The sequence below is a fragment of the Notothenia rossii genome (assembly GCF_949606895.1).
Source record: "Notothenia rossii genome assembly, chromosome: 3".
NCBI classification, from domain to species: domain Eukaryota; kingdom Metazoa; phylum Chordata; class Actinopteri; order Perciformes; family Nototheniidae; genus Notothenia; species Notothenia rossii.
Window position 1 is genome coordinate 81947986 of NC_136901.1, and position 11501 is coordinate 81959486.

General features: G+C 38.6%; 2 protein-coding genes across 2 annotated transcripts; one reads left to right on the forward strand and one right to left on the reverse strand.

Moving 5' to 3' along the window:
- Positions 1-891: 891 nt before the first annotated feature.
- Positions 892-8050, forward strand: gla (galactosidase, alpha). The gene is made up of 7 exons (XM_079672737.1): positions 892-1151; positions 3198-3372; positions 4111-4285; positions 4530-4621; positions 5379-5540; positions 7386-7583; positions 7671-8050. Exons 1-7 carry the CDS (start codon positions 991-993, stop codon positions 7950-7952), a joined length of 1245 nt encoding a protein of 414 aa, XP_079528863.1. The 5' UTR covers positions 892-990; the 3' UTR covers positions 7953-8050.
- A 574-nt stretch (positions 8051-8624) lies between these two features.
- rpl36a (ribosomal protein L36A) lies at positions 8625-11323 on the reverse strand. The gene is made up of 5 exons (XM_079672741.1): positions 11275-11323; positions 10370-10475; positions 9897-9964; positions 9693-9815; positions 8625-8706 (listed from the first exon to the last, which is right to left on the reverse strand). The coding sequence occupies exons 1-5, from the start codon at positions 11275-11277 to the stop codon at positions 8686-8688; spliced, it is 321 nt and encodes a 106-aa protein (XP_079528867.1). The 5' UTR covers positions 11278-11323; the 3' UTR covers positions 8625-8685.
- Positions 11324-11501: the final 178 nt, after the last annotated feature.

Consider the following 11501-nt stretch of genomic DNA (forward strand, 5'->3'; position numbering starts at 1 on the left):
TCTATATAAGAATTGAGTAGCAATATATGTTTGAATTGTTTGATTTAAGACCTTGATTATTTTTAGCTTACATGACGGTTTCTCTGACATTTATTTGTGTTTAATGAAAGTCTCAAATGTGGCGCCTTGGACCTCGTCATAGTCTGGCATGGGAATACTGTACTCATAACAAAAGGGTAGGACGTAGGGGCCCAGAAGGTCCTTTTTGCCCTAAGGGCCACATTGGGTTAAAGGAATATTTTTCTACTGACAGTTATATGAAATGATCCATACCACTCTCATGTTTGTGCATTAAATATAAAGATGTAGCCAGCGGGTGGTTAGCTTTACATATCTCTGTCAAAGTGTGTCAACATCTAGCATCAGCACCTCTAAATCTCACTATTTAGGGTCATCTAATATCTAGTTTGTTTGTTTCGTACAAAAAAAATACGAAGTGTATGAATAACAACAAGTAGTGGTTTATAGGAGGGTTATTTATTGACTGTATAAGTGTTTGCAGCAACTTCCCAAAGTCTATGTGAGGACAACAGTCAAAACATGAAAGATGCAACTTAAAATACATGTAGTTCAGCTGTGCCTACATGCAAAGCAAACATTTACACAGATTGGTTAATGCTACTTATTTTTGCATTAGGCCCCTATAACAGGTGGATCCTCTTATGGAATCCTTTAATGTTTATTTTCTCAATACAGACATTGAGTGTTGTATAAATGGGCTTTAACATCGATTTTTCATATTTTCTTATTCAGATAATCAGAATGCATGTTTATCTTGTCATGTCAGCTGACTTCATTGTTTTCACCTTTGCGCTTCCTGGTTTGTAGTGAAGCGCTATTGGACAGTTACACACGCATTTGGATTCTATTGGTCCAGATTTACGTCAGTCATCAAGAGGGCGCGCTTTATACGTTTAACACAAGGAAATGGAATTAAAACAGTCCTTTATTGTCATTGTTCACCGAAAGTTGTCGAGTTTCTGAGTCAAAATGTGCAGAGCCGTGTTTCTCCTTGCTCTCACCGTGTTAGTGTGCCCAGCTGCGGAGGCGTTGGACAATGGGCTGGCGCTGAAACCCACCATGGGCTGGCTGCATTGGGAGAGATTCATGTGTAATACCGACTGTTACAAAGACCCCAATAACTGCATCAGGTAAGAGACATCAGAGGGTCCATCACAGCCTGCATGAGAGTGAGCTAAAACCATAGGCTAAAACACAAGGAGAGCTGTCATATCACCGTTACTCAAGTCCTACTAACATGGTCTTATGGCATTAATTCAGCTTATCCTTAAGATATCTTTATTAAATTACTTTTTTAACACCACATAGTTATTCAATGAATACAGTTTTTTCAAGATTCAAGGCTTTATTGTCATTTGCACATTAGCTAATATGGCCGTAAAAAACTTAGGTCACAGGTTTCTCCAACAGTGCAACATATATGACATAGAACAAATAAAACAGATAAAATAGTGCAAGAGAATGTTTTGATATTTGCCAGTAAAACCAAATAGCCTACAATAGAAATAGTATAATTTATGGGAATAAATGGGAAACTCCTGAATGCATTCACTGTTATAAACGACACAAGGGGGGTCTAAAACCATTGTGTACACAGGAAGTGAATATATGAACTAAACAGTCAAATCTATGGAGAAATAAAACAAAATTGAAAAGAAGCCTCCAGGTTTTGCATAAGAAAAGACGTGTTTGCCATTATGATTTATTACAACAAACTCGTAACATGGTCGTTATTTCCCATGCAGTCAATATTTCATATTTATGACACATATCTTGTAATTATAGGATCTTTACTTCCTAATTGAGACGATGTCTCAGATGGATAGTTAATGAGAAAAGAGACCTGTGATAGTTAAAGGGCATAGAAAGAAATTAGACAAGACAGCAAGAATATAATGATACCATGTGATTTAATTTGCCTTTATTTGTTATTTGGTTGAACGAACTGGGAGATGATGATCGCGGTGTCATGTGAAATGTAATAAAAGAAAGTGCTTTATGAACATGAAATATAAAAGTCTGCACACATTCCAGTGAAGTAAAACAATACATCTGTAAGGTAATATGGGAATACACAGGGATGAACAGGGTCAATGGAAAAAAAGATAAAGAAGAAAAACACAGATGAAGAGTGAACATAGTGCTGAAATTAAATATATATATTTTTAAGTGTTCTCCATTAATCAATGAATTGTTGCCCATCATTATTTCTTAAAATCCAAGGTGACGTCCTCAAAATTCATGCTTTGTTTGACTTTGTACCAAAACCCAATGATGTTCAATTTACTATATACATTTAAAAAAAGCAAATGTTTGATATAAAAAACTGGAAGCGGCAAATATTTGGCATTTTTGCTTGAAGAATTATGACAATTAAAATATAATAAAAACGGGAAAATGTGTGTTAACTAACTGAATCAAGACTACATTATTGCACAGTCATCTTAACTCATTGGAAAGGCACAATTCAGATTCAGGTTATCCTACAGGTCTAATCTCTTCTCATCATTATAAGATGATCATTCATAATTAGGGCTACAACTAATGATTGTTCCCATTATGTATTCATCTGCTGATTACTTTTTCTTGATTAACTAATACAACATTCAGTCTACCAATCAGAAAGTAAGAAGCAGAAAAATCCACATGTTTTCAGAGTCTAAAGTGGCATATCCAGATCCATCTATATACTAATGACAAAGAAAAGCAACAATCCTCAAATATGAGAAACTGGAACGAGCAAATGGTTGGCATTTTTGCTTCAAAATAAACTATTTATCATCAAAAAGGTTCAAATGTACTTTCTTAAAAAGGACTGATCATTTGCAGCTATGAGTTAGTAAAGTGTCTTTTATTGTGAATGCTTCAGAACGAATACAAGATCCTTTATTTTTGGGATCTCTATGTTGAAAAACCCACTTCCTATGCACAGAGAATATTGTGTTTCTCCCAGGCAGAGCTAGCCATCAAAGCATTCAGAGCAGCAAATATCAGCCTGTTGCATATATTGTTATTGCCCAATATGATTTGACAATGAAACACAGAAAAACTGGCATTTGTTTTCATGAGAATAGCGTGGATTTGTGTCTGCCATATTGCCCCGGCACATGACATTGAACCCCTGAATCTGAACTGATACTATCAGCCCCGCCTTTCACCTCCTGTTTCCCTGGCAGTGAGCGCCTGTACATGCAGATGGCAGATGTGATGGTGAAGGAGGGATGGAAAGAGGCTGGTTACGAGTACGTCTGCATCGATGACTGCTGGCCCTCCCACCAGCGGGATGCCAAGGGCCGCCTGCAGGCAGACCCCAAGAGATTCCCTGGGGGCATCAAGAAACTGGCAGACTATGTGAGTACTACGTACAAAAGAGGCACTGGGATTTAGTTATTATTAATCCTATGATTCCTCGACGGAGCTCAAAGATATAGGAGGTTCAGATATACTTGTTTCAACAGCTGGAAGAATCCAAATGAGAGTATGCACTGGGATATGGCTGCTTATATTATAGTTTCCAGTCTTAGGGTATATGTGTTAACAAATCTGTGGTGCAATGCGTCTAAGTTTTTTAATATTTGACAAATAACAGGTTTGGGAATCGCTCGTTCAACAACTCTAGAAGTAAAAGTGGTTACACAGTCATATTACATATTCATTATACATCCATCTGAGCCAACCTGCAGGTATTTACATAATGAAGGGGTAAGGACCAGATGTAGAACCCAGGTCTCAGATTTCACACCGGTAGAAAATCAGCACCTGGAGAGCTAGGGGAGATAACGTAGGCATATATTGTAATATGTAGCAGTACACTGCCGTTACCCCTCTTTGCTAAAGACATTTCTCTCTTGAGTTGGAGGCCACTATGACAGGTGGATTTTGACACAGGCAGACAAAAAGCAATAATCACCAGAAATACATATACAGTATTCGGTCCCACTATTATTAGAGCAGAGCTGATTTGGAATAGAGGCGTCATGTTTTTAGCTATGCAACATCGCCACCTATTGGTCAATATCCATAATCTGCCAAGAACACGTCTATTCTTTAAACTAAATCATTAATTGAAGTGTAATTTTCTCTTTTAAGGTTCATTCTAAAGGTTTGAAGCTGGGTATCTATGCAGATGTTGGGAAGAATACATGTGCTGGATACCCTGGCAGTTTGGGGTACTATGAGGCAGACGCTCAGACTTTTGCCGACTGGGATGTGGATCTGCTCAAATTTGACGGATGCTACATGGACTGGAAGTTGCTGGGAGAAGGTGAGCTTTCTATTGTGTAATATAATTCATAGTTATATGAACAGGGAAAGGCCGGTCCCCAAATAATCCAAAGAGTAGTCCCGGAAAAAGTGCTATGTAGAAATGTAATTCAAAAAGATGGTATACAGAATTGTATTACTTCTTCATGAATGTTCTGGGTCCATTACTCAGGACATCCATGGACCCACAAGACACATCATTATGTGCCCTAATCTTACCTTTTATGATTTATTTTCTGTTGAAGGCTACATGAACATGTCAAGAGCACTGAACAAAACAGGAAGAAGCATCCTCTACTCCTGTGAGTGGCCTTTGTATGAGTGGCCTCACAAACAGGTAAGAGAGAAGTTGTATTTTCTTTCCCCAACTTTAAATTAGGCTAAAACAATAAGGCGGTTCATACTTGTTGTGTTTAGCAAAAATCTAGTACTTTTTATTACATTGATTTGTTTTTCTTCTAAAGCAAAGTGCAATAAGTGCATTCAAACCAAGTAGAAGCAACAGCTTGAAATATATATATCCTCCAGAGACCCACCCATTCATTTTTGTCCTCAATGTTTGTTGCATTGAGTTGTTGTGCTCTAATGTTGTCTAAATGCACTTGTATGTTAATGTTGTTTGTATACTATGTTTCGTATAACTAACACCCGATGATGTCCTATACAAAGGACACACAGTAAAACAAAAATTAAAATATCATTTTTTTAGTTTGTTAGTCATTATGTTAATACCACCTTAAAGACTTGTGTGATCAAAACAAAAAGGGACATTTGAAACCTTTTTCTTTCTGGGTCTCAGCAGGATATAGATACAAATTGGGTCAAACAAATAAGTAAAATGTTTAGTGCTACAGTCAAAGTGCTTATAGATTATAAATGTATCATGTTTTACTTTCTTGTGTTAATCAATTCACAATTAATTGAGAAAAATATTGGTAGATTATTTACTAAAATATTATAACGTCTTTATCATACATTATGGATTTGTTTTTCTTCATAAACTTTACCCACTAACTATAATAATGTATAACTCTATCCACTGCTTGATGACACCATGCATGGTACGACATCAAAGAGCCTCTCTGTGCTTCCAGCCTGACTACAAAGCCATCCGTGAGACGTGTAACCACTGGCGCAACTTTGATGACGTGTACGACTCATGGGGCTCCATCAAGTCCATCTTGGACTGGACTGCTTCTCATCAGGATATCATCGCCCCCTCGGCCGGGCCCGGGGGCTGGAACGACCCCGATATGGTACTCTGCTCAAGCTCAAGTTTGACTTCAAAATAAGCTACAACCGGTGGCCTTCAAGTACTAAGCATATTTATTATCAATTTTAAAATGTAGTTTACCACTTGGTATTTTTTGAAGACAGATTTGTATCCGGAGGTCCACTGGCACTTTAAGAAATAGTTTGAATTGTTTTTTATTTAGCTTATTTGCTTTCTTAAACAGATATATGCAGTGATGCAAACACAAATATGGTGAAAAAAGAGAGAACTGTTCGAAGCAGGAAAAAACAGCGTAATATACCATCTGACAAAGGCCTGTGCTATAATGCTTCAATTAACTGGCTATTCTTTATAATATACTCAGATCAATCGGAGACAGAGTTGTTAAGTTATAAATCAAGGGTTTTTATTATTATTTACAGCAGGGGTGGGGAACCTTTTTCCTTTCAATTTTTACAACATCCTCTGAGGGCCGTACAAATGATTGAACTCAACCTCTGCTTAAAAAAAAAAAATTCACAGCCCATTAATTTGGCCTTTCTTTCATGCTGTGCAAAGAAAAAGCAACCTCTGAATCCAGATATCTCACCATGACTCGCGCATGCATGCACGTGCACAGTTGTGGCAGAAATATATGGACGCAAGATGTGTGCAAATGTATTTAGTATCCTATCCATGTGAACATGATTTAAGAGGGGAAGGGGACCTAACCTCCTCTAGTGGGGTCCGGGGGAATGCTCCCCCGGGAAGACTTTTTTTTAAATATTGAAGTTAAAAGCATCAATCTGGTGCACTTTGAGAGCAACATCAGGAGATCTATGGATACATCTTTCAACACCCATATGAAACAGAACTGTAAGCAGATTCTTCTTTTTGGATATTTTACAAATCACTCCCCTTTCAAACTCTATTCTTGTTATTTTTAACAACTTTTTTTTGTTACTGTCATATAGTATTTTATACCTGTTTTTCATTTAGTCTCATTAATAACTATAATGATCATATCAAGGTGTGCCTTAACCTCACTGAGCTGAGGTTATTTGAGCCTCTCAGGAAAGAGCTCTCTTCCACCTGGTTGTAGAAAAGCTCTTTAAATTTGTTAGCATAGCTAGCTAACCAGATGCTAATAACAACAGATCGCCACTGTGCTTATAACTAAAGACACAGCCTCGCAAACACTGCAGCAGGTGTACGGGTCCTTATGGGTACTGCAATATTTGAAGAGCTGGAGCGGCGTTCCAGTGCTCTCCGTCAGCACTCAAGTCTACACTCCCTTCAGACGAGACATAACCACGTGAAGACATGGTACGCTCGTGTTGAGTTCAAGGAACCTGTCCTTGGCCACGAAAAACAGGCACTCGCTTGTTTAATTATTTTGCGGTCTTGAGTTCTTCTTCTTTTTTGAAGTGAGAAGTTATCCGTCAGTCGGACTGACGGTCGGACTGACGGACCCCCCCCCCCCCCCCCCAAACAAAAACTCTTCGGTTCTCCACGAATTACACAAGTCACCCAAATCAGCGTTAAAAAAGCGGGAGGTGCCGAAAAGCGACTAATTTGCATCACTGTATATGAGAAGTTTGATACACCTCTGCAACAGCTGGCTATTATATCTGAGAAAACGTATAAAAGTTGTATCATATGCATGTTGCATTTGTTTTTATATCCTTTTATAGATTTATTGCCAGGGCTTTGAAATAGTTGTAGTACCTTCCGTAACTGTAGGAATATTCACTCCCATAAAACAGTACAACTGAATTGATGGTACTTTTTTTATGGCCAATTTTCTCAATAGTAGGTTGTAGTACTGAATATTGTCTGTTATCCGAAATGGCCCTGTTATTGTCACATTTATGGTTTATTCCTCTAGCTCGTGATTGGGAACTTTGGCCTCAGTCATGACCAGCAGGAGTCTCAGATGGCATTATGGGCAATCATGGCCGCCCCTCTGCTCATGTCTAATGATCTGAGGGACATCTGCCCTCGCTCCAAGAAGCTTCTTCAGAACAAAGACATCATCGCCATCAGCCAGGACCCGCTGGGCAAGCAAGGACAATGCACTATCAAGGTGGGTGAGGGGTGACGGAGCATTATCACTTTCTGGAAGGACAGCTGTGTGGAGCATTAGCCATTATCTAAATCACTTGTTTGACAGGTGGACAGTTTCGAGGTGTGGGAGAGGCCTCTGTCCAAGAAGCGGCTGGCCATCGCTGTGCTGAACACTCAGGAGATCGGCGGTCCTCGGGGGTTTTTCGTCAGAGCAGCTCATGGCTGGAAGATCTGTGACCCCCAGTGTAACGTCACACAGATCCTCCCTCAGTATAAGGAACTGGGTGTTCAGACGCCACATACCAAATTGGTTGTATCCGTCAACCCCTCAGGCACCACTCTACTGACTGTCACTCCCACCAGCGGCTATGCTGGGCTTATCCTGTAAACCTGGTGTTTATGCACTTCATCTGCTTTCACTTGATTGTCTGGGGTAAAAATATGTTGGTATTTTGGATGTATTTTTGTATTAAAGATTGAAGTCTACATTACTGACAGGAACCTCTTATATGAGCCTGCTCTTACACTTGCCTCGAATATGTTTCATCACTGGAAAGATTGAGCACATACTGTGAATAACCCTGAGTGACTCATGTGCAGGAATGAGTCCTTCAACCCTAAAATTAGTTGGCATTTTAGCACACCCAATTTCTCAATGCAAAGTACATTTATTTTTTGGTTAATGACTGAAATAGCAGTGGTGGTTTCACATTCTGTCCCTAAACAGTACTCACCTATTTATGTAGAATATATGCTCCTAAATCTTGAAGATACCTTATCACCATGGTTAACACTAGTCCAGGAATCCAAGGTTAGCCTTTTACTTCCTCTTATATTATTTAAGACTGACTAAAACATTTGTGGGTTTGGAGGCCAAAAAAAAAAGAGAAATCCCATTGCCTTTTTTTCCAAGCAACCAGTGCAATGTTTAGTTTGGGTTCTGCCAACAAGAAAGTCCACCCTGCACATCTGTATGAAGCTTATATTCAAGACACCAATGGACTTGCCACACATGATAAGCTAAGTGAAACAGATTCAAAGGAAAAGGCCAAACTCCAAATCATGTTTCCATACATTTATTGAAAATAGTGACAATTTCCTCCAGCAGACGAACCAACAGTTTAAAACTGGATGACCTGGCCCTGTAAGAGAACAAAAACAAAGATGTTGGTTAAAATGATGCTTAGGCATAGTAGAACAAACGTGTGGTTCACTTTCGAGTCTGGAATGAAATATAGTATTCACTGGAGAATTATGACTTTTTTTTAAATGTTTAAGATTTGTTGTCATAACCCATATTCAAAATAAAATGCCTATGAGTTGGCATCTACGCATTTAAACCGAATAATTCATGAACAGTTTGAAGTGGATTTTTTGATGAACCAATTTGACAAAAAGGCTTATGTAATATAAACATTTTAAATTTATCTGGGTGAAATAACACTAAGTATATATTGTTTTTCTGACTTTAGAGAAAAGGGTGAAACCAATCTGAGGAATTCTCAATATTACAGCGAACGCATCAGTTAACTAAGTAGTTACTTCATGTAAAATGCCAAACTATTACACACAAAAGGTTTTGCAAATTGACCAATAATCACTGACTACACAACATGACTTATTACAAACAGAATACCTGTCAAATAGTTATGGGGCAAGCCAGCAGTGGGTTTGACGTTATAGTGCATGTTATGGCGTGAACTCTCCAACTGCATTTTAGCATGCTGTATTCACTGCTTTTTTTTTTACAAGGCCTTTTTATGTTTACATTAATTCTTTGTTCGCCGAGTCCAGCCTTATAAATGATCTAACAGGTGTATTTTCTGGGTCGTTTAGTAGCTGCCAAATCAAGTTTAATAAAAATGTGCTTTTTCTAAACCACATGATACCTAGTGTCATGTGGGCAGGATATTTTAACAACTCAAGATGTCAAATATTGAGGTAAATTGTTCAACAAAAGTGAGACAATCACCTATAAACAGGTAGAGCTCATCAGCCAGAGGACTTAGTAAGTTTTAGGTTGCGCTGTATGAAGTTGACCTTCACACCAAGTAACTGTTCCCTTCAGAAAGCATTGAATCCCATTGAAAAGTATCAATAAATGACTGTGCAATGCAAGAATGCCTACCTTTCTCTTCTTGTCACCACCCAACTCAAAGTGCTTGCATCTCTTGATGGCGAGCATCCTCTTGGATCTGCAGTTGGGCTCGACGCACTCCAGCCTCAACACAATCTTCTTTGTAGTCTTGGCCTGAAAAGACATCATTCATTGAGACTTATTCACACACACAGGGGTGCAGAACATGACAGACCTAAAGAGCACTATACATACCTTTTTGCGGAAGATGGGCTTGGTCTGTCCACCATAACCGGATTGCTTTCTGTCGTATCTCCTCTTACCTGCAAAACATACATACAGTTAGGCTTTGTCTCATGACAACTCATTTACCATACAGATATGAAAATGATTAAACTATACATAAAATAACTTGATGTCTTTCAGAATCAACAAGTTGGAAGAAATATCATGGCATGGGGTCAAATTAAAAACATAAAGTGGACCCTTATATCTCTGCAGATATGATATCAGTTCTAAGAATCATTTGGACATGTGATGCCAAATAACTTGTGCCATTGAAGTATTTTCTTACATGCTTCGTTTGACCGATAAGTTATTTTTTTACTAGCTCATGTTGTTATTCATTTCACACGACATTGTTTTCTATGCATCCCATCGGATGATTTATCCAATATGATGGACTCCATTTGTAAAGAAAAAATATCACAACACAAAGCATAATTTACCCTGTGCGTAAAGGGAATCCTTTCCCTTCTTGTACTGGGTAACTTTGTGAGGCTGGTGCTTCTTGCACTTTTTGCAGTAGGTTCTGCGCGTCTTCGGGACGTTCACCTGGACAACACAAAATAAACGGTCAACACATTTGAAAAAACCCCGGTAGCAAACAAATATACCCTGAATGATGTCCGTCCGTATATATATATATATATAAGTCATATATAAGTATATATATATCAACCAATAATTCCATTTGGAAGATTAACAGACGAAAACCAGTGAATGTCAATTTGGTATAAGACACTAAATGGATGACACAACTAAGCTATGCAAACAAATTGCATTGCTTGAAATACCTATCACTAATTTTAACTGGGTAAACAAGAGTACCCCTGGACCTTATAAAGTTAAAATAAAGCTTTCGGGTCAAGCTAACACATTCAGGAAATTCTCATTCGCAGACATAAAGCTCGTGTTTAGCATTTAGCCGTTAGCGCCCGGTCAGTGTAAACGCAGACGTTAGCTAGCGAGCTTAACATGTTAGCATTGTAGCTATTCAACGTGAATTAAGAACGAAATATTTACGTTAACATGGGACGGTGCAATAATATAAAAGTGAACATGCTAGTGTTTTCCATTTGCTATTAAGACTGACATGTAACATTAGCTTCTCTGTGAAGAAGAAAGGCCAGTTTTAGTAGTAGTGTAGCAGCAACGTTTTACCACGTACATAGCTAGCTTACTTAAATGACAATCAAACAGCCCAAAATGTAAACAATGTGACAAATACTATCATGGTTATATGTATCAGACTATTGTTAATAGATGTGGGTAAACTACAAACGATAAATATTGTTCAATCGTGAAGATTGAGTTAGATTCTGTAAAATGCATCCGTGGAATAGTTTCCTACCATGGCTGCGTCCCGATGCAGAGGAAGAGAGAGAGATAGAGGCCGGAAGCACCTCTTAATGTAGTGCCGAGCGGTGACCCCACACCGCCTCCTCCCCTCTCTCCGCGGGCCGCACACTGCTCCCTAGCGGCGGGGCATGTCAGGAGGACCACAACTCCACACCAACAAACCAGAAACAAAACGGCTTTAACACTTTAATACATTCTTGGAGTAAATAATGTAGTCTT